At 37.3% G+C, this 22,089-nt stretch overlaps 2 protein-coding genes and 1 non-coding gene across 3 annotated transcripts in view; 1 reads left to right on the plus strand and 2 right to left on the minus strand.

The window, feature by feature from the left end:
* Positions 1–470: 470 nt before the first annotated feature.
* On the minus strand, positions 471–21,828 carry Hira (histone cell cycle regulator-like protein). The gene is made up of 20 exons (XM_089699499.1): positions 21,697–21,828; positions 21,440–21,613; positions 20,822–20,980; positions 19,848–20,005; positions 16,677–16,785; positions 15,671–15,831; positions 14,404–14,572; positions 13,989–14,083; positions 13,260–13,430; positions 11,941–12,083; positions 10,957–11,103; positions 10,298–10,508; positions 9,153–9,255; positions 7,899–8,018; positions 6,898–7,044; positions 6,396–6,492; positions 4,601–4,726; positions 4,085–4,209; positions 2,620–2,711; positions 471–2,233 (listed from the first exon to the last, which is right to left on the minus strand). The coding sequence occupies exons 1-20, from the start codon at positions 21,731–21,733 to the stop codon at positions 2,096–2,098; spliced, it is 2,682 nt and encodes an 893-aa protein (XP_089555625.1). The 5' UTR covers positions 21,734–21,828; the 3' UTR covers positions 471–2,095.
* On the minus strand, positions 15,112–15,273 carry LOC149486154 (U1 spliceosomal RNA). Its single transcript, XR_016316112.1, has one exon. It is a non-coding gene; the product is annotated as a U1 spliceosomal RNA (small nuclear RNA).
* The window catches only part of LOC149486155 (SH3 domain-binding protein 5 homolog), a 243,113-nt gene continuing 240,409 nt past the window's right edge, over positions 19,386–22,089 (plus strand). Inside the window, exon 1 of the mRNA XM_089699507.1 lies at positions 19,386–19,670. The gene's annotated coding sequence lies outside the window, so the exon portion shown is untranslated. The remainder of the gene's footprint in view (positions 19,671–22,089) is intronic.

Here is a 22,089-nt window from a genome sequence, read left to right on the forward strand (position 1 = left end):
TAGTATGATTCAAACTTAATGGCGGCTCGGAACATCGTAGGATCCGATGCGCAGAAAACAATTTTAGGAATTAGGCCCTGCGCAGACGACAGACTATCCGTGACGCACTTTTTAGTCTGTGAAAATAGAACCTATGAAATTATATGCAGTAACGCACACGACGCGCAAAAAGTCCGGCGCACAAAAAATCCGTGTAATTCGGGCAGACCGCACCGCGCCGCTCCGCACAAAAGTGTGTGAAAAGAATTGAACGTTTGCTTCAACGCGCGCTAACGCAGACGGCGCACACTTTACACGATTTCCATAGCGTCTACGTCCCTACAGCTCTGCCGACAAAATGATCGAAGATGTGCGTCGTGTGCGTTGAGTCTGTGAAAAATCCGCGACCGACTTTTTGCGCGCCATGTAGACTTTTTGTGCGCCGCAGACTCGATCGCACAAAAAGTGTGCCGTCTGCGCAGGGCCTTAACGGGACGTTAAGGGACCTGTGCGCCCCGCACTGGCACCTGCACCTAACTTCCGAACCGCCATTAAGTTTGAATCGAACATTAATGTGATGATTTATATTCTTTTTTATTTATTTATTAAAAAGCGTAGACAGTGTGGATTTAATTTCTACCGAAGTAATGACATTTTAAAAATATGTTAACATTTTCATTTTTAATATTATCATCACAAATAGATATATAAGAAAAAGACGTGTGGCACTCGGGGACTGCCGCGGTAAAGCTATTGCATGCTATGCCTTCAAGCCACACCTCCGCGCCCGTCGAAGTGGGGAGCGTGAGGTTTTTCGTTACGCAATTTCTGGATTCGGTCCCCGCGCTCAAGGCCCGCGATAGAAGCTATGCAATAGCCTAATAATTTCTTCATTTCATAGAAATGTTCCTTAGAATTAAAAAGATCATATTATACTTGCAAGAAACTTAAAATACATATAAGTAATAGCAACCAAACGAATACACACTGAGAGAAAACGTAATTTTTGCAATTGACATAATAAAATCTAACAGTCTTTAAGAACTTTCCTTTCCTTAGAACTATTGATAAAATACAAACTTCAAAGTATACAATATTATTTTAAATCAAATCAAAGCAGAGATAATTAAATGCACTTGAAAAATAAGAAAACCATTTCATTTAATATTTCAAATTGCTGTTGTATAGTTTCATATACACAGTAATAAAATACATAATATTGTTCAAGATCTAATTATTATTTAAATACAAATCTGTATGTAGCTCTTAGTTTATTTTACCAAAATTATAATACTGAAGAATTTACGTTCTTGCAAATCATTTTTTAATACTTACATTTGATTCGTTTTCTTTAATTCAAAGTACCTATTCTATATCAGAAAACATTGCAATACATACAAAAAATTTACCATACTTCAAAAAAATCACAAATTAATACTTTTTATATTATATCATTCATATTATATCATCATTGAAACAAATAATACTTCAATTTTAATAAAACTAAAATCGAATTAATAGGAAAATACCATTCAAATTCCAGTTTTCACATAACACATACATTTTACAGAAAAAACATCACAAACATTCCATTAATAATTAATTACTAGCACAACACTTTTTCCCTTTTTATATACAGGATGTAATCGTTAAGTGTGCACAGGCGATTATTCCGTAACTATTGCAGACATCAAAAAACTTTAAATTGATATCGAAAGAAAATCTGTTAGGTTTTATTTACCTAATGAATAAAATGGCAATTATAAATTAAAAAAAAAAAAATAGTTGTCTGTAAAGTCGGTTTACTGACGATAGTTGAACGTGACAACGTCCGATTGTGCTTCTTTGTCGCTCGTTCCGCGCTCTCGCTCGCACTTCAACTTTCAAGCCTTACATGGAACGCCTCAGAGCGAGGTAACGCCGCATGAGTCATGTTTTTTCGTGCGTGCAACCGGCGCTATCGAATTATAAGACGTTGTCACGTCAATAAAACGAGAAATATTTTTAGTTATATCAAACACTCCCATTTTTTGATACCTGCAATAGTTATGGAATAATCGTCTGTGCACACTTAACGATTACACCCTGTATAAAAGTAATAAAATAATACTGCTATTTAATGACCATTGAGCAATCCGTTAGTCTGTTTTATTTCATTCAGTTGGTCTGAATATTCCGTGTACAGTCGCTGCCATCTTAATTGTCGAACTAATAGTGCTAACATTTCTTCGAGGAGATCGTGCTTTTTGATGTCCTGAAAATTTTATATAATTTTTTTATTGTATTTATTTGATTTATTTAAGATAATTGCAATATCCATATAATTGTTAGTATCTTGTTACCTTAAAACTATGTTAGTATTTAATGTGTGAAATAAAATAAGATAATATTTGTAACTACTACTTTGATAGAGAATGAATTTTATAGTATTTTTTTATGAGTATATTGGGTAGGTTTAGGTTCATTTAAGATTATAATAAAAAGCATCTGAAACTATATTAAAAAGAAACCATACTCGTATTGATTCATAGGTTTAGCAGTAGTAATAATCTACTTATCCAATGTATAAGTAAGTAAAGAATAAAATAATTAAATATTGAAAAAAAAAAACAATTATTGAGCTATATTCTATAAACTTACCAAAATAGTAGACTCCCATTTCTTAGGCAGCGATGTGCAGTGACTTGGCCCCAACATGTCGTCTAATATACAACGGAGGTGATCTTCTGTACCTGATGATAATATTATATTATTTAAAATTGTTTGCATTTAGTTTAAAGTTTGACATTGACACATTTTTTCAATAATATATAGATATTTTAGTTAGATATATATACCTTTTTTTTTTTTTTATAGTGGGGAAATCTTCTTAGATACCCCCGGCTCCCGGGGATGGAGCCGTGGTTATGTCGGATTTCTACCGACTAAAACCCCACTCTGTTCCATCGCGCTGCTTTGGACGGAACTGCGGGAACGGTTACGACTCTACCGCGTATCCCGCCCAGCAGATGCCCGTTTCCAGGCCCACCACTAGAACCCCCCTCGCTGGCGGCTGCTGGAACGAAGGCTTACGCCACCAACGCGCAGACAATGGATCTTTCCCCGCTCCATCATCCGCGTTCCCTCGAACCCCCGACCCCATCACCGTCCGGCCGGAGGGTGCACTCCGGAAGGTCCTCCGATGTGTGAAATACACGTCGGGGGACCCTCCGGCGCACTTTTATAGAGATTACCTCGCAGCCCCCACCTCACCAGAGGTGGCGGCCCTCGGTCCGGCCCCACGGACCGGATTACGAGTTGGCAGACGGCCGTTTTACAGCGGCCGCCGCCCCACACCTCTCTGCAGGAGTCTCCGCGCGTCATCACAATGACGCGTCGGGATCCCGCCCTCCGCTGCACGGCGTGGCTTGCTAAAACAGCGAGCCCGCCGCGCCGCGACCTCTGGCCGCCATCCACCGCCGCATAAAAGCCGGCTCCTCTCTGGCCCACAAACAGGACCTCTGCCGTCGGGTCAGTCGAGGCTTTCCAACCCCAACTGCCGTTCAGCGCCACCTTTGCCTAGTGGACACGGGGTCCGCCAAGCCACGACCTCTGGCCGCCATCCCACGCCGCACACAGCGGCCGCTGGGCCACACCTAGCCCTGGCCGTCGGGCCGGTTGAATCTCCCCGACTCTAAACCAGCCGTTCAGCCCCTCACTGGTCCAATTTCGCTTCACTCAGAGGGCCATAACTCTGAGCTACTGAGCCCCTCCGCCGCGACAAGGCCTGGACCGTTGGGGGGTAGATATATATACCTACTATATTGATAATTTCTTTCAAGTATATAAATATTACGAATAAAAAATATAGTGGCATATACAGATACGTAGCAAAAAAAGCATTTTTTACTAATACAATTCAAATATATTTTTTTTTTACGAAACTGAAAAATTTTTAGTCAGTTAAAATAACATATAGGACGAGTTTGCTATCAACAGAAACTCCAACTTGGTTATAAACACCTATATCAATAAAATAATTTAGAAAACCATTATTGCAACCTACAGTAAAGTTGATACTTACATAAAATGTTAGTTACATTTTTTATTTTTACTAAATACTAACCATGTGCCACTAGATGAGAGAAAAGCGCGACTATCCAGTGTCTATAGTCCTTGCTCAGTCGCAGATGCAGACTCGACGACACTTGTGCTTCTAGCCAACTGCGGGCTGCACAGGCGCTGTATTTACTGTAAGTGAAACCCAATATAATGATTCATCATATAGGATTGATTGGAAGGATTGATTCATCATCAGTAACTTTAGTTACTAAGCACATATCTGAATTATTTTTATTTATTTTGTTCTTCATTTTCCTTTATTTGGGATGACAAACAGTAGAACAGTAAGAAATAATAACAAGAACTAAATCTTCATACATACTACTATTTAGTTTTATGAGCAGTTATATAATCTCAATCATCGTTTCGGATTGATCACTCGTTTTTTTTTTATTCATATACATATAAATGATTGTAAGTTATATAGTAAGTTTAAGGTTAAGTTTAAGCCTATCGCATTGTAACTGTAATGGTAGAAATGGTTAAATATAAATAAATAATTATTATTGATTACACATACCCATGTGTACGCAAAGCATGCGGCGCCCTATTAGCATGCAGGGGCGAAGTCACCCGCAGCCCCCGGCCGGAGCCCCCCGCACCGCCCGCACGACGTACTGGGTCTCCGCCATCTTGCCATATCACCCTGCAAATATACATTTTAAGCTATTCATCATCATCATCATCATCATCATCAGCCCATATACGTTCCCACTGCTGGTACACGGGCCTCCTATGAGGGTACATGCCATAATCCACCACGCTGGCCAAGTGCGGGTTGGCGGATGACACATGTCGTCGAACTTATGATTCTTCATGACATGTCGGTTTCCTCACGATGTTTTCCTTCACCGTTCGAGCAGTGGTGATGTTACAACATGCGCAGATAAATTGAAGAATCAATTTATTTCCTGCCCGCTCGCCCGGTCTCGAACCCCGGACTTATCGATCCGAAGTCCGAGGTCTCACCACTGAGCCACCACTGCTCAACTTTAAGCTATTGCATAGCTTTTATCTCAGACTTTGGGCGCGGCGACCAAATGTAAAAATTCCGCAACGAAAAAACTTAACACCCCCCACTCCAACCGGCACAGCGATACAATGCTATGCAATAACTTTACTGCAGCAATCCTCGAGTGCCACACGTATTTTTATTTATACTGGAATCATAATAAACTCAAAGGAAAATTCTATACGTGATATATAAAGTAGCCTTTTTGAGACATTTATGTATGTATGTTGTAGCCTTAAGTCAGAATGAGCATAATATAAATCATTGTATTGATTTAAAATATAACACACTAAGGGCCGATTTTTCAATCCCGAGATAAAAAGTCTAATATCTACCCCTCGAATAGATTTATTCAATTATTTATCTAACTCATAACGGCTCGCCTATTTTTCAATCGTGATTTATTTGATGAACAACTATCTGACCAAATATTTCCATATTGGCAGCTCTGCTCTCGGAGTGGCGAAACAAACATATTAAATTAGTCAGGTTAGAGCGGGATAGAGTCAACTCTTGCAATTTGTCAACAACCGTCATTATGACTCACGTCTTGTATTGCTCTTGTCTTCTATGATTGTTGATTGTTGTTTTGATTCGAGTAAAGAGTTTGGTTAAATTTGTGTTTCAATTTATATATTTTACGATGGAAACGACATACTTAAAGGCAGCGTTCGGCAAATTTTCAATGGCATGGTCATCAGTACTATCAAAAACATCAATTTCAATATGATTTTAATTGATAATAATTATATAGAAAGAGGTTTAATTGTTAATAATTCTACGCTCTATGTTATGACATACGAAAATATCCCAAATTTGACGCATCAGTTGTCAACTCAAACGCCTAACCGTCGAATAGCGCGCTATCTGGCCGTTGGAGCGGCAAATAGATTTATTCCTCAAATAACGTAGTTATTCGATAGATACGTCCTATTCGTCTGTTGAAAAATTGAATATTTTGTTAACTGAAGAATAAAGTCTATCTAGCTGTTTATCTGGGCATTGAAAAATCGGCCCTAAATCATCGTTTCAAATTGATTACTCGATTCATTTGGTACCGCCTTACATGTTTTCAAATACTTTGTATACTTCCCTAGATAAATGAAGCGAAATTGAAATTGAAGCCAACTGTCTACAATATATATAAAAATTCAATTAATTTCTTATGCTACATGATACAATATTATTCGAATCATAATAATATGACCAATTAATATGTAAAGCGCATAAAATACATCGAGCAAGAGTCTTATAAAAATACCTCCATTATTTTATATAAATAATATAATATTATAAAACTCACCAAGCGCATAACTTCTTGCAATAAATGTAACTTTTGCCTGTGTTAAATGAGATCATTGGGTTGCCATCTTCCAAGAGAGAACAGTGAGTTACAGTTGCTGAAAAAAAAATACTATTAGTAATGTTATTTAATTCGAAAATGGGGTAATTTTTGTTCTGTTAATAAGAAGAAGCACTGCACACGTTTTATGTTGAGAGCATTTCTTCTTATTAACAGTTAAAAATTTATATTATAAAAAAATAAACAGAATTCATATAGATACAAATAAATGAGGCTGGAAACAATTTACAAATAACTTAAGTACACTTACTTTAAGTCAATAACTTGAAAGTTAAAAAAATACTAGGTATTAATAAACATTTTTGAAATTTTAAAAACAAAAAATGTTGAGTTCAAAAGTTATGTTGGAAAAAAACTTATTATAAATGACATTTCCTTATTTTAAGTTCAAACGGAACCTTAACCTAAAACCATAACCCATACCAATAAAAAAAGCACTCACTATTATTCCCCAAAAGATTCCTAAACGACAACGGCTGTATAGTACACGTAGCCGTGGGCAAATCCCATATAGCAAGATCCGCTGATGACGTCACCACGGTTAGCGTGTCACCTGACAGCGTCATCTTGTGCGCGGGTGACGGAAGTGCTAAAATTAAGAAGATATTATTATTAAGGGGGGATGATATAAAAATATACATAAAATCGAGACATCGTTTCGAATCGTTTTACCGTTTCGGTACGGAATCCCAAAAAAAGAGCGTGTGTGCCGAGCACACGTGTCAGAAGTGAAACTTCTTTTGCAAGATTCAAAGATACCAAAATAGTTCCCTCATGTTGTATATGGGAACAATATAAAATACATAAAAAAATGGTCAAGTACGAGTCGGACTCGCGAAACTAAATGCAAAATAACCATAACATTTTCACAGTAAAGTATCATGAAAAAGAATCTCGTAAAACGTGAATCACACTTTTCCCTGAAAATTTTAACAAGGCTAGTTTGTTAAAATTGACGAGTAGAAGGATACTACAAAAGCGAATCCGCATTATTTTTAGATTTTATTGTACAAAGTATGTAAATATACGGATTTACGTCTGAAATATTACTTATCCAGTGATTTTTTTTTGCTTAATTTATTTTTTGACGTAGGCGGACGCGGCGGACGTAGACGGTTTATTTTTTGACGTAGGTAGGTCGTAGGCGGGGCTTGCGGGGGTGGGGGCGTTTCACAGGAATGCGCTGTATGCGCGTGAGAGTGGTTAAGGTAGGAGGGCGCGTCGTGCGCCGGTAGTGGGAGGGGCGCACAGAGTGCGTGGGCGGTAGATGGCGCTGGAAGCGCTTGATTGGATACCGACGCTGTTTCCAGCGTCGGTTGGTGGGAGGGCGCTGTAATCTGCTGCCTTGGGAGAGGGGGGTGGTAACAAGTCGCACGGATTTGGACAGCGCGACCCGGGAATAACGCCGGGAGTATACTACTTCCCTCTTTATACTATGCTCACCCAGCGGCGGCAGGGCCCTGTGCGGTTTGTGTTTAGCGAGTCTCCACACGTGCAGCGCTCCGTCCGCGCAGCACACGCACACCCAGCGCCCGTCGCACGCTATGCACGATACTGCCGCACCTGACGAACAGACACATTAAAATCTATACCACAGAATACATAATAGTAGCTAAACGCTACAGAACGGACACTCTCCGCCTCCCGCCAAAATTAAACACTTACCTCACCCCGCACGATCAGGCTAAAAATGGTCCGCATTTTTCTTCAAGGACGATACGCAACGAAGATTGACAACATTAATCAAATTGACTTAAAGTAATTTAATATTTTTGATTTGTGATTATCGTTTTCGGTAAATGGTTAAATATTGTGCTGTTTACGGATGTATTTCATCAGAAAAACGCGAATGGTTTTTACGCTAGTCACAAATGTGCCAACCATAAAGCTTTAACACACACATTTGCAGTCTCTACAGTGTGACTGTCAAAACGATAATTTTGTATGGAGTGTCCAGGGTGTGTCTATACTTCACTACATAGTATAAAACAAAGTCGCTTTCTCTGTCCCTATTTCCCTTGTATGCTTAAAACTACGCAACGGATTTTGATGAGGTTTTTTTTAATAGATAGAGTGATTCAAGAGGAAGGTTTTAGTATATAATTTATAAGGTTTTAGACAAAGCGGGCGAAGCGCGGGCGGTAAGCTAGTAATATTATAAAGCTGAAGAGTTTGTTTGTTTGAGCGCGCTAATCTCAGGAACTACTGGTCCGATTTGAAAAATTTTTTCGGTGTTAGACAGCCCATTTATCGAGGAACTCTATAGGCTATATATCATCACACTAATACCAACAGGAGGGGAGCCACACAGGTGAAACCGCGCGGTGCGGCTAGTAATTACTAAGGAGAAACATAAAAAATACATCATTTGTGAATATTTCAGCTTTCACGGTTCACGTATCACGGTTTATGAGATACAGCCTGGAAACAGACAGACAACGAAGTGTCAGTAGTATGGTCCCGTTTTACTGTACGGAACCCTAAAAAAGAGCGTATGTGCCGAGTAACACGTGTCAGAAGTGAAACTTCTTTTGCAAGATTCAAACACCATAATCGTCGCCTTATGATGTGACGGTATTACCATGACGCGACCTTGAAATTTCACTCTCAACGCGCCTAAAGAAGTTTCAATTCAAAAACTTTCACTCATATATTATGATTAAAAAAAAAAAAGCTTTGAAGTGTTCAAATCCTTACCTAAATAAGTTTCCCAAACAGGATCATTCGAGGCAGAATTGTTTGGGATCAACTCAAGCCTTGAGAGCTTCCCGTACGGTGTGTTGCATGCTTTATTTACTACCTGTAAATAATATTATTTATTTTAGATATTGATAAGTGCGATGAAATTGTGTTATTATATTATTTTGTTCCCTTGCTCATGATGTAAAATACAATAAATTATGATTTCCCATACTTTCTACCACGTTCCACGCCTAAAAAGTGCCTCCTGATTGCAGAAAGCGGAACAGTAATAATTGTTACAAAACAAAATGTCTATTAGTGAGAGAAAATCGATTTTTTCTTATTAAAGTTTGTAGATTTGGAGCCAAGTTCGCTTGGCACGATTCCAACGAAGCCAATACTTCGCGTGACCTCTGTGGCCAAGGGGAAAACAATCCATCTCATCTTATATCATCAATTGGATATGAATGTATGTATTTTTCACCTAATCTGCAGTTGGCTGCAGACTGTGTGCCTTGGATTTAATGTTATGTTTGTTAGTGGTGGTTGCCTATAATTGTGACAGCACTTACGATTGTAATAACTAAAAGCTTTTATCTATGTTATGTGACCATCCGTTCAAAACTTGACATTGGCAGAATCCGTCCTCACTGGGATCGGGAGTTACCATTTGAAAAAAGAAGAAGAAGAAGAATCTACGTTATGTGTGTCATGTTGAAATAAATTAATAAATCACTTACCTGTAACCTCAACACGCCAGCTGCTCTCACAATTGGCCCCGCCGTCCCCAAAGCGGGGACCGACAAAGCTGGGACCAAATAACTCGCTTGGGACTGTCTCAGCGGGGCCAAGGGGCAATACTTCTATATAACACACTTACTTGTAACCTCAACACGCCAGCCGCTCTAACAATCGGCCCCGCCGTCCCCAAAGCGGGGACAGATAATGCCGGGGCCAAATAACTAGTTTGGAACTGTCTCAGCGGGGCCAAGGGGCAATACTTCTATATCATCACTTACTTGTAACCTCAACACGCCAGCCGCTCTCACAATCGGCCCCGCCGTCCCCAAAGCGGGGACAGATAATGCTGGGACAAAATAACTCGCTTGGGACTGTCTCAGCGGGGCCAAGAGGCAATACTTCCCTATATCATCACTTACTTGTAACCTCAACACGCCAGCCGCTCTCACAATTGGCCCCGCCGTCCCCAAAGCGGGGACCGACAAAGCTGGGACCAAATAACTCGTTTGGGACTGTCCCGGCGGGGGCGAAGGGCAGGGTCTCTTAGTTTGTAGATCTTCCGCTTTTGGCCCGGGTAGTGTGGATGCTGTGCGCTTGCGCAGACGTTGGTCTAGCGCACTGGCCGGGAAACTATATTGTGTGTATTAATGAATTGTGAGTAAAAAATATTCTTATTGTATTATGACAATTAAAGACCAAGTTATTGGTGTCTTGAAATTAATAAATAAATCCCTAAATAGATGTTTCTTTCTTCTCAAAGTAAATTCGAAATAATTTATAGACATTACGATATAGAGGTATATAATTCTCTTGAAAAAATATTACGTACATATATATGAATACAACGAATACACAAATAAGACAACCAATCCGTTTTTCATGTAAAATTAACAGTGCAACGAAAGACAAAGTAACATAAATATAATTAAACCATCAGCTTCAAGCGCAGTATCATTTCTCAGTGTTGCAGTTTTATTACGATCTATACATTTTTAATAACCATTGTTCACTTTCATTATACATATTCTAAAACAATTATTTTTCTCTTTCTACCCTCATAAAATCACAAAATACTCACTTATCACTTGTCTTGCTGTGCGCATGGTTGCTAACATTAGGGTGTATCACGATATCATCTCTTCTTTCAACTCGAATACGAGATTTACTTTGGGAAGATGTACTGAAGCAGTTCTCTAGACCGCCCGGTTGAGATCCTAGGGATTCGCTGAAATGGAGTAGGTAGGTTAGTTTTCTAGTTAAAAAAAAGACGTGTGGCACTCGGGGACTGCCGCGGTAAAGCTATTGCATGCTATGCCTTCAAGCCACACCTCCGCGCCCGTCGGAGTGGATGGGGGGGAGCGTAAGGTTTTTCGTTACGCAATTTCTGGATTCGGTCCCCGCGCTTAAGGCCCGCGATAGAAGCTATGCAATAGCTTAAAAAATTTTTTGTATGTATGCTTAATATGTACATGCAACGTGTTCTGTAGTGTGATACCTACATTTTGTAGCATATCAACCAGGTATAACTATAAATTTTGATAAGTTAGTACAATTTGAATGGTTCAGTTGGAATTCTTTTTTTGAAGTGAAACTTCTTTATCGGGGTTGGAAAAAAATTTAGTGTAACATTTTTATTTTTTTCGTTACGCGTGACATTTTTCCGTTACACGCCATCTTTTTCTTATCCCTACCACACGTGATTCGACGTATTTCTGTAAAGTTGCATATAGTACATTATTTTTTGAAAAATAAGGTCACAAAGAAGTTTCACTTCTTACGTGTGTACACTAGTACACGCACACATTTTTATTATGAATTTAATGTATACTTAAAATGTTACTGACACGCAAATTATCAATATAATTGAAGACACATCGTTTGAAAATATACAAAAACATATAAAAAAATGTGTACGCATGTGTGTGCACACCACATTCAATTCTTTAATTTACATTACCAACAACAACTAAAAAATCATTCATCATTGCATAATTTTCTACCACACAGCCGCATATTTTTCAATCCGACACCACAAAACTACATCCATCTCGCTCGCACTCACTTGGCGTCCGCATGCGTGAGCGGGATGAACACGGGCGTGATCCGCCGCTTGCCGTCCGACGTGCGCGTCTCTATCTGCCGGTCCATCGGACGGAGCGCTGGGCTTGATTGCGTCGATACGGGTGATGGCGTGTATATCTTTTGCTGGAAGTGTGGGTAGATTTGTAAAATTGTGCGTCTTTTTACCATAGCAAGCTACATTATTTATAAATAAATCTTTCAAGTTATGAAGATAAATAAGAAACATTTTTGATAAGAAACAAAAATTAACTCAAGTTTTATCATTTAGACCACGGTTTAAACTTTAAGGGCGCGGGCACACGGTGCGTTGCGGCGCCGCACCGCAAAGATTTCACCGTGTCAGTGGGCACACGAGTGGTGCGGCGCCGTAACGTTGTTCTGTCGCAGCGGCGTCGTAGCAGCGTTGCACAGCGTGTCCTTCCTTGTGACGCAAAACAACTGAGCGGTGCCGCTCCGACGTCGCACCGCATTCACCCCTCCCCGCCTCGTCTTGGTGGTTACAAGTCCGGTGCGGCGCCGGAACGCATCGTGTGACATGCCACAGATATTTCTATGTAAGACGACGCAGCGACACCACTCCGGCGCCGCACCGCCGCCGCAACGCATCGTGTGCCCCCGCTCTGAGGGCCGATTTTTCAATGCTTGGTAAAAACTTATCCGTCCAATAAAGTATTACACGATAATATTAAAATGTCATGTAAATTGTCAAATACGGGCAATTAGAATACGTTTTTAACATGGTAGTTTTATACATTATTCGACGAATAAGTTTTAACCAAGGATTGAAAAATCAGCCCTAAATAGAAGACTATTAGTCTGATCTAATAAGGTATAAAAATTATGATCAAATAACGAAAATTTCGTCAGAGACAAATTTTGTAGAGACCTTCGATTTCCCTTTATTAAAGCGCCGGAAGTTTTTGTTTAAATTGACCAGACTATTAAAAAAAAATAATCATTCAAAAAAAAATATAACCAACAAATTTGTTAACTTGGCTACACGCTAAGCGACTTGCTAGATGCCAAGTAGGCACCAAGTTATAAGTTATACATATTATTAGCCGTCCGTCTTATTTTTAGTGTCAGTCCTTGTAGCCTTTTTTATTGGAGGATTATTTAAGGTACACGAAATTAAACTTTTAATTGACATGATTTTAAAAGAGCAACTTTTGTTTCTTGCCGGTTCTTCTCTGTAGAAACTGCTTTCCGAAACTATGTTATGACAATTCAAAAGTGCTTCTAAAAGTCTAATTGAATGAATGAATTTCCACTAAATATTTAATACCATCCCATACTCACTTGAGACTTTTCACTTTTAGGCGTAGATTCCTCCTTGGGCAGTTCCTTTTTAGCTTCCTGTTTCTCCCTTGCCAAGAGTATCTCTGGACACTCAACGAGGAGGTTCGAGGATAGATCACCACTACCATCGTTCGCTGGACACTTACCGTATATCTTTTCGTAGAGGGCATTCTACAATAAAGAAATTTATTTAATAATTATTTTTTTTTATAAGTTTACTTTTTTTATTTATCACTACATAGTATAAAACAAAGTCGCTTTCTCTGTCCCTGTGTCCCTTTGTATGCTTAAATCTTTAAAACTACGCAACGGATTTTGATGCGGTTTTTTTAATAGTTAGGTTTTAGACAAAGCGGGCAAAGCCGCGGGCGGTAAGCTAGTTATGTATATGATAGAACAATAACAGGATGACGTTAGTGTAATGATTGTGACCCATATGATTCGAAAATTTTAGTTCAGCGCTAGTCTAAACCTGTAAGCCAAGTTATTACTATATTAAGTGCATTCTTTGGAAGTCAGATAATTACAATTCGATTCAAACTCAATGGCGGTTCGGAAGTTAGCTGCGAATGCACGAGCGCCAGGTATCCGACCCTTAAGGTTCCGGTAATACATATCTAAAATTGTTTTCTGCGCATCAGTTCGTTCGATGTTCCGAGCCGCCATTAAGTTTGAATCGATATACTTTTAGTTTACATAAATAATACATTTGGAAGCTTCTAAATTTACCTTTTCTTCGAGTGTAAGTGGTGTACCAATCTCTTTGTTAGTGAATTGTATGCACGCGACAGTGCCATCTGAACTGCAGGCTAAGAGGTTCAATCCTGAAATATTTTATTATGCATTCATAAAAGAATGATTTTTGTACTTTTTCATGTGGAATAAAACTTAAATCTAATAGGTACACTGTTTTATAGAAATCATATACCCTAAAATTACCATTTTCATATATGCCAAACTAAGCCAAGTATTATTAAAAAAAAAATTGTTTTTATATGAAAACTCAGATATTAAAAAACAATAGATCCATATATTATTTCGTGCCTATGCACGACACAAGACATAAAAAAATATAAGTATTTTTTTATTTGTTCTTTTCATGTTTTTTATTACACACCATTAAACCCCACAATACATTACTTACCATCAGAACTCCAAGACATATCCAGTACACTATCGCTGAACAACTCATGCACGACCACCAGGGGTCGCTTGAGTGACGTCAGCCAGATCGAGAGGGCCCTGTCCCGAGATCCAACGGCAGCACAACAACATTTCTTGCCTTCTTTTACGAATATGTTGCTGTTGAAACGCTGAAATTTGCATTTTGTAGTCAGAAATATGATTTTCTTGTAATATTATTTTCTGTTGCTTTTCTTTAATTACCTTATCGATCATCGTGATTAGGTCAGTTTAACTACTGTAAATTTAGAAAATGTAAACTTATTTTAACAAAAACATTTTGATATGTTAAATCTATTAATTTAAGAACATTGAAAGTAAAATATTCTTATAATCCTTTGTCTTAAATTATTGGTTGTACAACAACATGCACATAAATTAAACTTGTACTTTCGTTTTTAAAAATATAAATACAGTCAGAACAGTATTAAAAAATTACCTAATACCTAATGGGTGACTTTACATAACCCCAAATAACATACATCATATATCATTTTCTATCAGCAAACTATAAAATTGACTACAATCTAGACTACAATAGACCGTAGACAGATTTATTTTTAAACTCATTACTCAAATCTTAATTCAAGTTCTCTGATACAAATCGTATTAGACAATAGGACGTACATATATTATATTGGATGATCCTCATCATTTGTCATTTAATATGGGGGGACGGCGCGAACGCAGTCCCCACTACCAAAAATTACGCGTCCGAGTTATCCACATTAGGGATAATCACAGAGGTCAACCCCACCGCAGTGCAATGGCGGGGCCTCGCTCTGGGGGAACCGCCTTCCTGATCACGGTGTCCCCTACGCCAGGTAAGTATGATTTCGCCAAGTACTAGCGTGTATATATGCTTTACGGAAAAAATTTCTATAGCGCGAGTTAGAGGACAACTGGCGCCATCTATGATACGAATGTGGAACTTCAGCAATGGCGGCATTCAAAAACGACGAGCGGGAAGCACGATATTTTAAGGATGAATTTTTCACCTTAGTTTAGTTAGATATGAAATTACTTTAAGTTTAGTAAAATTTTGGAAAAATTCAAGATACTATTCCAATTCGAATGTTACTTTTAAGTTTTAAGATTCATCGGAACGTTTTTTTTTAGAGATTGTGTAATTTTGAAGATAAAAAAAAGGAAGTAAGATTATCTCAATTTCCGTTTTTTAACATTGAACGACGAACCAAATCTAGATTTAAGTTGTATTACAAACATACCGCACAAGTAACAGCCTTCCTGTGTCCCACGAAATCCTTGTCGCACCTCCAACCCTCCCGCTCGACCACTTGAGCGGTCGGACCTCCTCCGTTCATCGCGTGAGCTGATAGCACGTATTGGCCATCGGGGGACCAGGAGAGACGGAGGATGTGGGTTGTGCCTGAAATTTATATTTTTGAAGTGAAACTTCTTAATCGGGGTTGGAAAAAAATTTAGTGTAACATTTTTTCGTTACGCGTGACATTTTTCCGTTACGCGCCATCTTTTTCTTATCCCTACCACGCGTGATTCGACGTATTTCTGTAAAGTTGCATATAGTAAATTATTTTTTGAAAATAAGGTCATAAAGAAGTTTCACTTCTTACGTGTGTGCACTAGTACACGCACACATTTTTTAAAACTAATACATATATACAACTAATACAATTTTTTACTACCTACTCCCAAAAGCGGTGAACACGTTAAAGAAAGATTAGTCCTATTTGACACACTGTCTTGAAAATCATCTGCACACAAACATTTCAGTTACTCATATAGTTTTAATTCTGGTTGACTGATATACACAACAGTCCTTATAAAAGGTTTAGAAAAGGAAATTAAAACCGAGTTGTTTTTTTCTGAAATGTTTTTTGACGTGACAACGTCTTATAATTCGATAGAGCCGATTGCACGCACGAAAAAACATGACTCATGGGGCGTTACCTCGCTCTGAGGCGTTCCATGTAAAGCTTGAAGTGCGAGCGAGAGCGCGGAATTAGCGACAAAGAAGCACAATCGGACGTTGTCACGTTCAACTATCGTCAGTAAACCGACATTACAGACAACCAAATTTTTTTTTTAATAAAAGGTTTTTTTCAATAAAAATATCCTTATTGAACCAAGTTTTTAAACTTTACATAAAATATTTTATAATAAGATTTGTCAAGAAAATGATTTATATCTAGTATACTATTCAACATTTCCTTGGAAAGTTTTAAAAATACAAAAACTAATTTATAAACTTACCTCCACACTCTTCAAATGGATCTGTGATGACTTTTTCTTGTGTCCAATCTGAAGTCTTCCACACTCTCAATGACTTGTCATCTGATTGTGACGCTAAATATTTACCAACCTGAAAGATACAACAATTATTAATAATACAGTGAGCTTTCTAGATGTTTTAATTATAGTTTTCATAATGTACCTATGTAATTTTATATTTTCAATTTTGATTTACAATTATTATAATATTTTTGTGTTTGTTTACTATAGCCGCTGATTACCTTCTCGCACAAAAGTTTTATCGGAGAAACAACATCCACCCCATAAGGTGCAGTCTTAAGGGTGCTATAACAGTTTTTTAACAAAAACCGCTATTTTACGGTACAATTTTAACTCAAAGCACTTACACGTGAGAACAAAGTAATATCTTAATTTAAAGATAATATATTCAGTTCTACGATCATCTTATAAAAATTGTACGACGTCATACAAAATTGTCGCTGAAATACGATTTTCCCAGCACAATGATCGCATAAAATGCAAAAAAATGGGGTCTAAACCGGTACACTTTTAAGAAAATTAAAAGCCTAATCTATTTTCTTACCTATAAATTATTGAGGGATATATAGTCCTTTATAGATTGTGATAATTTTTTTGTATCTAAATCAAAATTTTATTTCAATTATAAGCTAAATTAAAAATACTTGTCGATTTCTTCATACATTTTGCTCTCGCGGGTCGTCAGACCGCGCTCAGAAGCGCTCTTGGAAGGACGGGTGTATCGCTCCTCGTCCCAAAAATAAAAACGAATTAGAAAAAGATTATTGTGCGTATACTGTCGTTTTCGTGATTTGAAATATTTGATACTTTATAAGAGTAAACTGTATAAGTTTCATATTCCAGTAATTTGTAATTTAAAATTATGTTTTAAAAATTATGTTGACTGAGATCCTCTTTTTTTATGGGTTGTTGAACGGATTGGTGGGGTAAAGCAATTTGACAAAACTTAAATCCAAAATGGCGCCGACGAAAATTTGCCATCTTTTCGTCATGGGTGTCATTTTCATGGTTTTTGGGGTAGCTATTAACCAATATGAGGTCAAAAATAAAATCCAAGATGGCGCCGACGAAAATTTTACATCTTTTCATCATGGGTGTCATTTTCATGGTTTTTGGGGTAGCTATTAACTAATATGAGGTCAAAACTAAAATCCAAGATGGCGCAGACGAAAATTTTACATCTTTTCGTCAAGGGTGTCATTTTCATGGTTTTTGGGGTAGCTATTAGCCAATATGAGGTCAAAAATAAAATCCAAGATGGCGCCGACGAAAATTTTACATCTTTCCGTGATGGGTGTCATTTTCATGGTTTTTGGGGTAGCTATTAGCCAATATGAGGTCAAAAATAAAATCCAAGATGGCGCCGACGAAAATTTTACATCTTTCCGTGATGGGTGTCATTTTCATTGTTTTTGGGGTGGATATTACGCAATATGAGGTCAGAACTAAAATCCAAGATGGCGCCGGTGAAAATTTGACATCTTTTCGTCATGGGTGTCATTTTCATGGTTTTTGGGGTAGCTATTAACTAATATGAGGTCAAAACTAAAAATCCAAGATGGCGCCGACGAAAATTTTACATCTTTTCGTCATGGGTGTCATTTTCATGGTTTTTGGGGTAGCTATTAACCAATATGAGGTCAAAAATAAAATCCAAGATGGCGCCGACGAAAATTTTACATCTTTCCGTGATGGGTGTCATTTTCATGATTTTTGGGGTGGATATTACGCAATATGAGGTCAGAACTAAAATCCAAGATGGCGCCGGTGAAAATTTGACATCTTTTCGTCATGGGTGTCATTTTCATGGTTTTTGGGGTAGCTATTAACCAATATGAGGTCAAAAATAAAATCCAAGATGGCGCCGACGAAAATTTTACATCTTTTCGTCATGGGTGTCATTTTCATGGTTTTTGGGGTAGCTATTAACCAATATGAGGTCAAAAATAAAATCCAAGATGGCACCGACGAAAATCTGTTATTTTATTTTAGTTTACTTCTTTATTATTAAGAAAATTACACCTATGACGAAAAGATGTCAAATTTTCGTCGGCGCCATCTTGGATTTTGGTTTTAACCTCATATTCGTTAATAGCTACCCCAAAAACCATGAAAATGACACCCATCACGAAAAAAGTCAAATTTTCGTCGGCGCCATCTTGGATTTTGGTTTTAACCTCATATTCGTTAATAGCTACCCCAAAAACCATGAAAATGACACCCATCACGAAAAAAAATCAAATTTTCGTCGGCGCCATCTTGGATTTTAGTTTTGACCTCATATTTGTTAAGAGCTACTCCAAAACCTTGAAAATGACACCCATGACGAAAAGATGTAAAATTTTCGTCGGCGCCATCTTGGATTTTAGTTTTGACCTCATATTGGTTAATAGCTACCCCAAAAACTACCCACACTTGCAAATGTGTTTGCTACGTAGGAAAAGTTCAGATTTAAGAGTATCCTAGGTAATGTGTTATGTGACGAATACCTATAATTTATTTCATTCCGACTATTTTTCGGAATAACATACATTTACTAAGAATTGTATACAATGCCGGATTTAATACAGTGCCGGTAACATCATAAGTATGATAATAATTCTACATTTCTTAAAAAGCTTTGATATTGTATACAATTCATAGATTATTATTCAATGAAATAATGATGTAAAATAGTCAAACTTTTTTAAGTTGTTTGAATATACTAACATACTTATTAGGATCGTACCTACTAATAAAAGTAACAAAATGAATTTTTAAAGTTCCTAGTAATCTTCTGGAATCAATTTCAATAAAAATACATAATATCAAAAATTAAAAATAATATCAAGTATGAAGATGGTCTATAAAATGGAATGCGCTATGTTTACGTGAGCGTGATATTGCCGCGAACAAAGTTACGTCGTTAGATACCTAAATTTGAGTAACGCAGATTTGTGACAGCGTCCTTAAGTTGTGTTTTATTCAATTGTTTATTTTTATTTAGATTAACTGAATGAGAAAAAAACATCAAATTTATCTAACAGCTTAAATTCGATCTAATTAGATATTTAATAACAATAGTACAACAGATTTACAAGTTAAACAGATTGCAGCGATAAAAACAATTTATACCCTCCAACTCATACTCACAGGGTCCCAAGCGACTCCCTTCACCAGCCCATTATGCCCATTCAGTACGCACACCATCTCAGGAAACTTCGCCGCATTCCAAATGATCACAGAGTTGTCAACACTGCAGCTGGCCAACCATTTGTCGAGTGGTGACCACGCCAGGTCTAACACGTCACCTGTGAAATAAAGCAGAAATTAACATTGTGGAGTTAGAGATTTATTCACTCTGGTTTCCCTTCAAAACATATGAGTCTTCTGCCTTTTTAGATATGTATTCTATTAAAATAATTAAGAAACTCATTTAGGGCCGATTTTTCAATGCTTGGACTTATTTGTCGAATAATGTATAAAACTACTATTTTTTAAACATATTCTAATTGCCCGTATTTGACAGTTTACTGTGACATTTTAATACTATCGTATAATACTTTATTGGACGGATAAGTTTTATCCAAGCATTGAAAAATCGGCCCTTAATTAATTAATAAATTCATTAAATAGAGAGCCAAGTATTTCTCATCATCATTATGACCACACCATTCATTCATCATTATTTTCAGAAAATAACATTTAAAAGAATTACATAATATTATCAAGGTAAGAGATTCTGAGGTACAAAATTTTACTTCTCTTCATTACATAAACTAATTATCTACCACTGATGCTCTCAAATTGTATTACAACTATTACAATGTAAAAATATAGCAGATTTTTTGCCTTTTTTAGCAAGTCAAAATCCATACTAATATTATAAATGCGAAAGTAACTCTGTCTGTCTGTTACTCAATCATGCCTTAACTACTGAACCAATTTGCATGAAATTTGGTATGGAGATATTTTGATACCCGAGAAAGGACATAGGCTACCTTTTATTGCGAAATATGTACCACGGGCGAAGCCGGGGCGGACCTCTAGTGCTAAATAAATTTATAAAATTGTACACAATTATAAACTGCTACACAATATTATAACAATTACTGAATAAATGTTACCTCCATGTCCTCTCAAAGTCGACAAGCAGCGCCAAGTCTCTGCCTTGTGCTTCCCAGCACCTACAGCCACACTAAGCCCCCAAATCATGACCAGACCATCATCACCACCAGATGCTAGGTATCTACCACCATTGCTCCAACGCACGCAATTTACACAGGCTGCAATAGAAAATATTATATTCTTATTTTATGGTAAGGTGATGCTAATCACTACATAGTATAAAACAAAGTCGCTTTCTCTGTCCCTTCGTCCATATGTATGCTTAAATCTTTAAAACTACGCAACGGATTGTGATGCGGTTTTTTTTAATAGATAGAGTGATTCAAGAGGAAGGTTTTAGTATATAATTTATTATGTTTTAGACAAAGCGGGCGAAGCCGCGGGCGGAAAGCTAGTACAAGGATAAACTATTTTACAAGCTTCTGCAGAATATAAATTTTATGGCTGAAACATAAAAACAAATGCCTGTGAATAACATTATAAATTTATTCACCATGCACTGTCTTTGGCTTTACTTATTCAGTATTATATATTTAGTTATAATAAATCATGCACCAGGAAGATATACATCTTATATTGAATTGAACTAAATAAGTTTTTAAATTCTTTCAACAAACCCAAGTGATTATCCATTTGACAGAGCATCTTTGGAACATTGGGGTCCAATTCCACTTCTTCATACAAAACTGCATTTAAATTCCAAACTACGACCCTGCCAGAGTCCAGACCCTGGCCTCCTGTTGCAAAACGCTTCCCCGCTGGATGAATATCCACAGAAAAAATCGACTTATCTGAAACAAGTTTTATGCTAATTAATACGAAAATACGTATTTAAAACTTGAATCTCCTTTTCTTCTTAGTTTATTAAACTTACCATCGTGATTCACCCAATTAGGCTTGTAAAGCTTCATTTATGATAATTGTTAAAACTACTTAGTAAAATAGTTAAAAACTAAAAAGAAGAAATCTTTATTTATTTTCAACAAAAATGACATTGACGCAGGGTGCGCTGCCGGCATTCACACAGAGCAAGTAATATGGCATTCAGGCTCAGCCTCGGCTCAGCCAATATTTGCGAAACGTTCAGAAACTGACATAATAAGGCAGATTAAAAATAGATAAGTACCTATTCCAAAAGTATTTAAAAAATGATAAAAATAACAATTAAATAATACATGTGTTATTAGTTATTACATATTATTACAATAATTTCATATATTATTTTGAGATCAATAATAGTGAGGTCGTTCATTCCCTAGGAAATTTC

The sequence above is a fragment of the Colias philodice genome, chromosome 9 (assembly GCF_061535455.1).
Source record: "Colias philodice isolate Cphi_HAF_F1 chromosome 9, ilColPhil1 Martin Lab GWU primary, whole genome shotgun sequence".
Taxonomy (NCBI): domain Eukaryota; kingdom Metazoa; phylum Arthropoda; class Insecta; order Lepidoptera; family Pieridae; genus Colias; species Colias philodice.

What these genes read in the sequence shown, in the direction of transcription:
- Hira (XM_089699499.1), bottom strand. Translation starts at nt 21,733, where the DNA reads ATGAAGCTTTACAAGCCTAATTGGGTGAATCACGATG. An exon ending in TAATTGGGTGAATCACGATG is followed by an intron (nt 21,614 to 21,696) that starts GTAAGTTTAATA and finishes AACTTGTTTCAG; the next exon opens with ATAAGTCGATTTTTTCTGTG. An exon ending in GGAAGGCTGTTACTTGTGCG is followed by an intron (nt 14,573 to 15,670) that starts GTATGTTTGTAA and finishes TGCAAATTTCAG; the next exon opens with CGTTTCAACAGCAACATATT.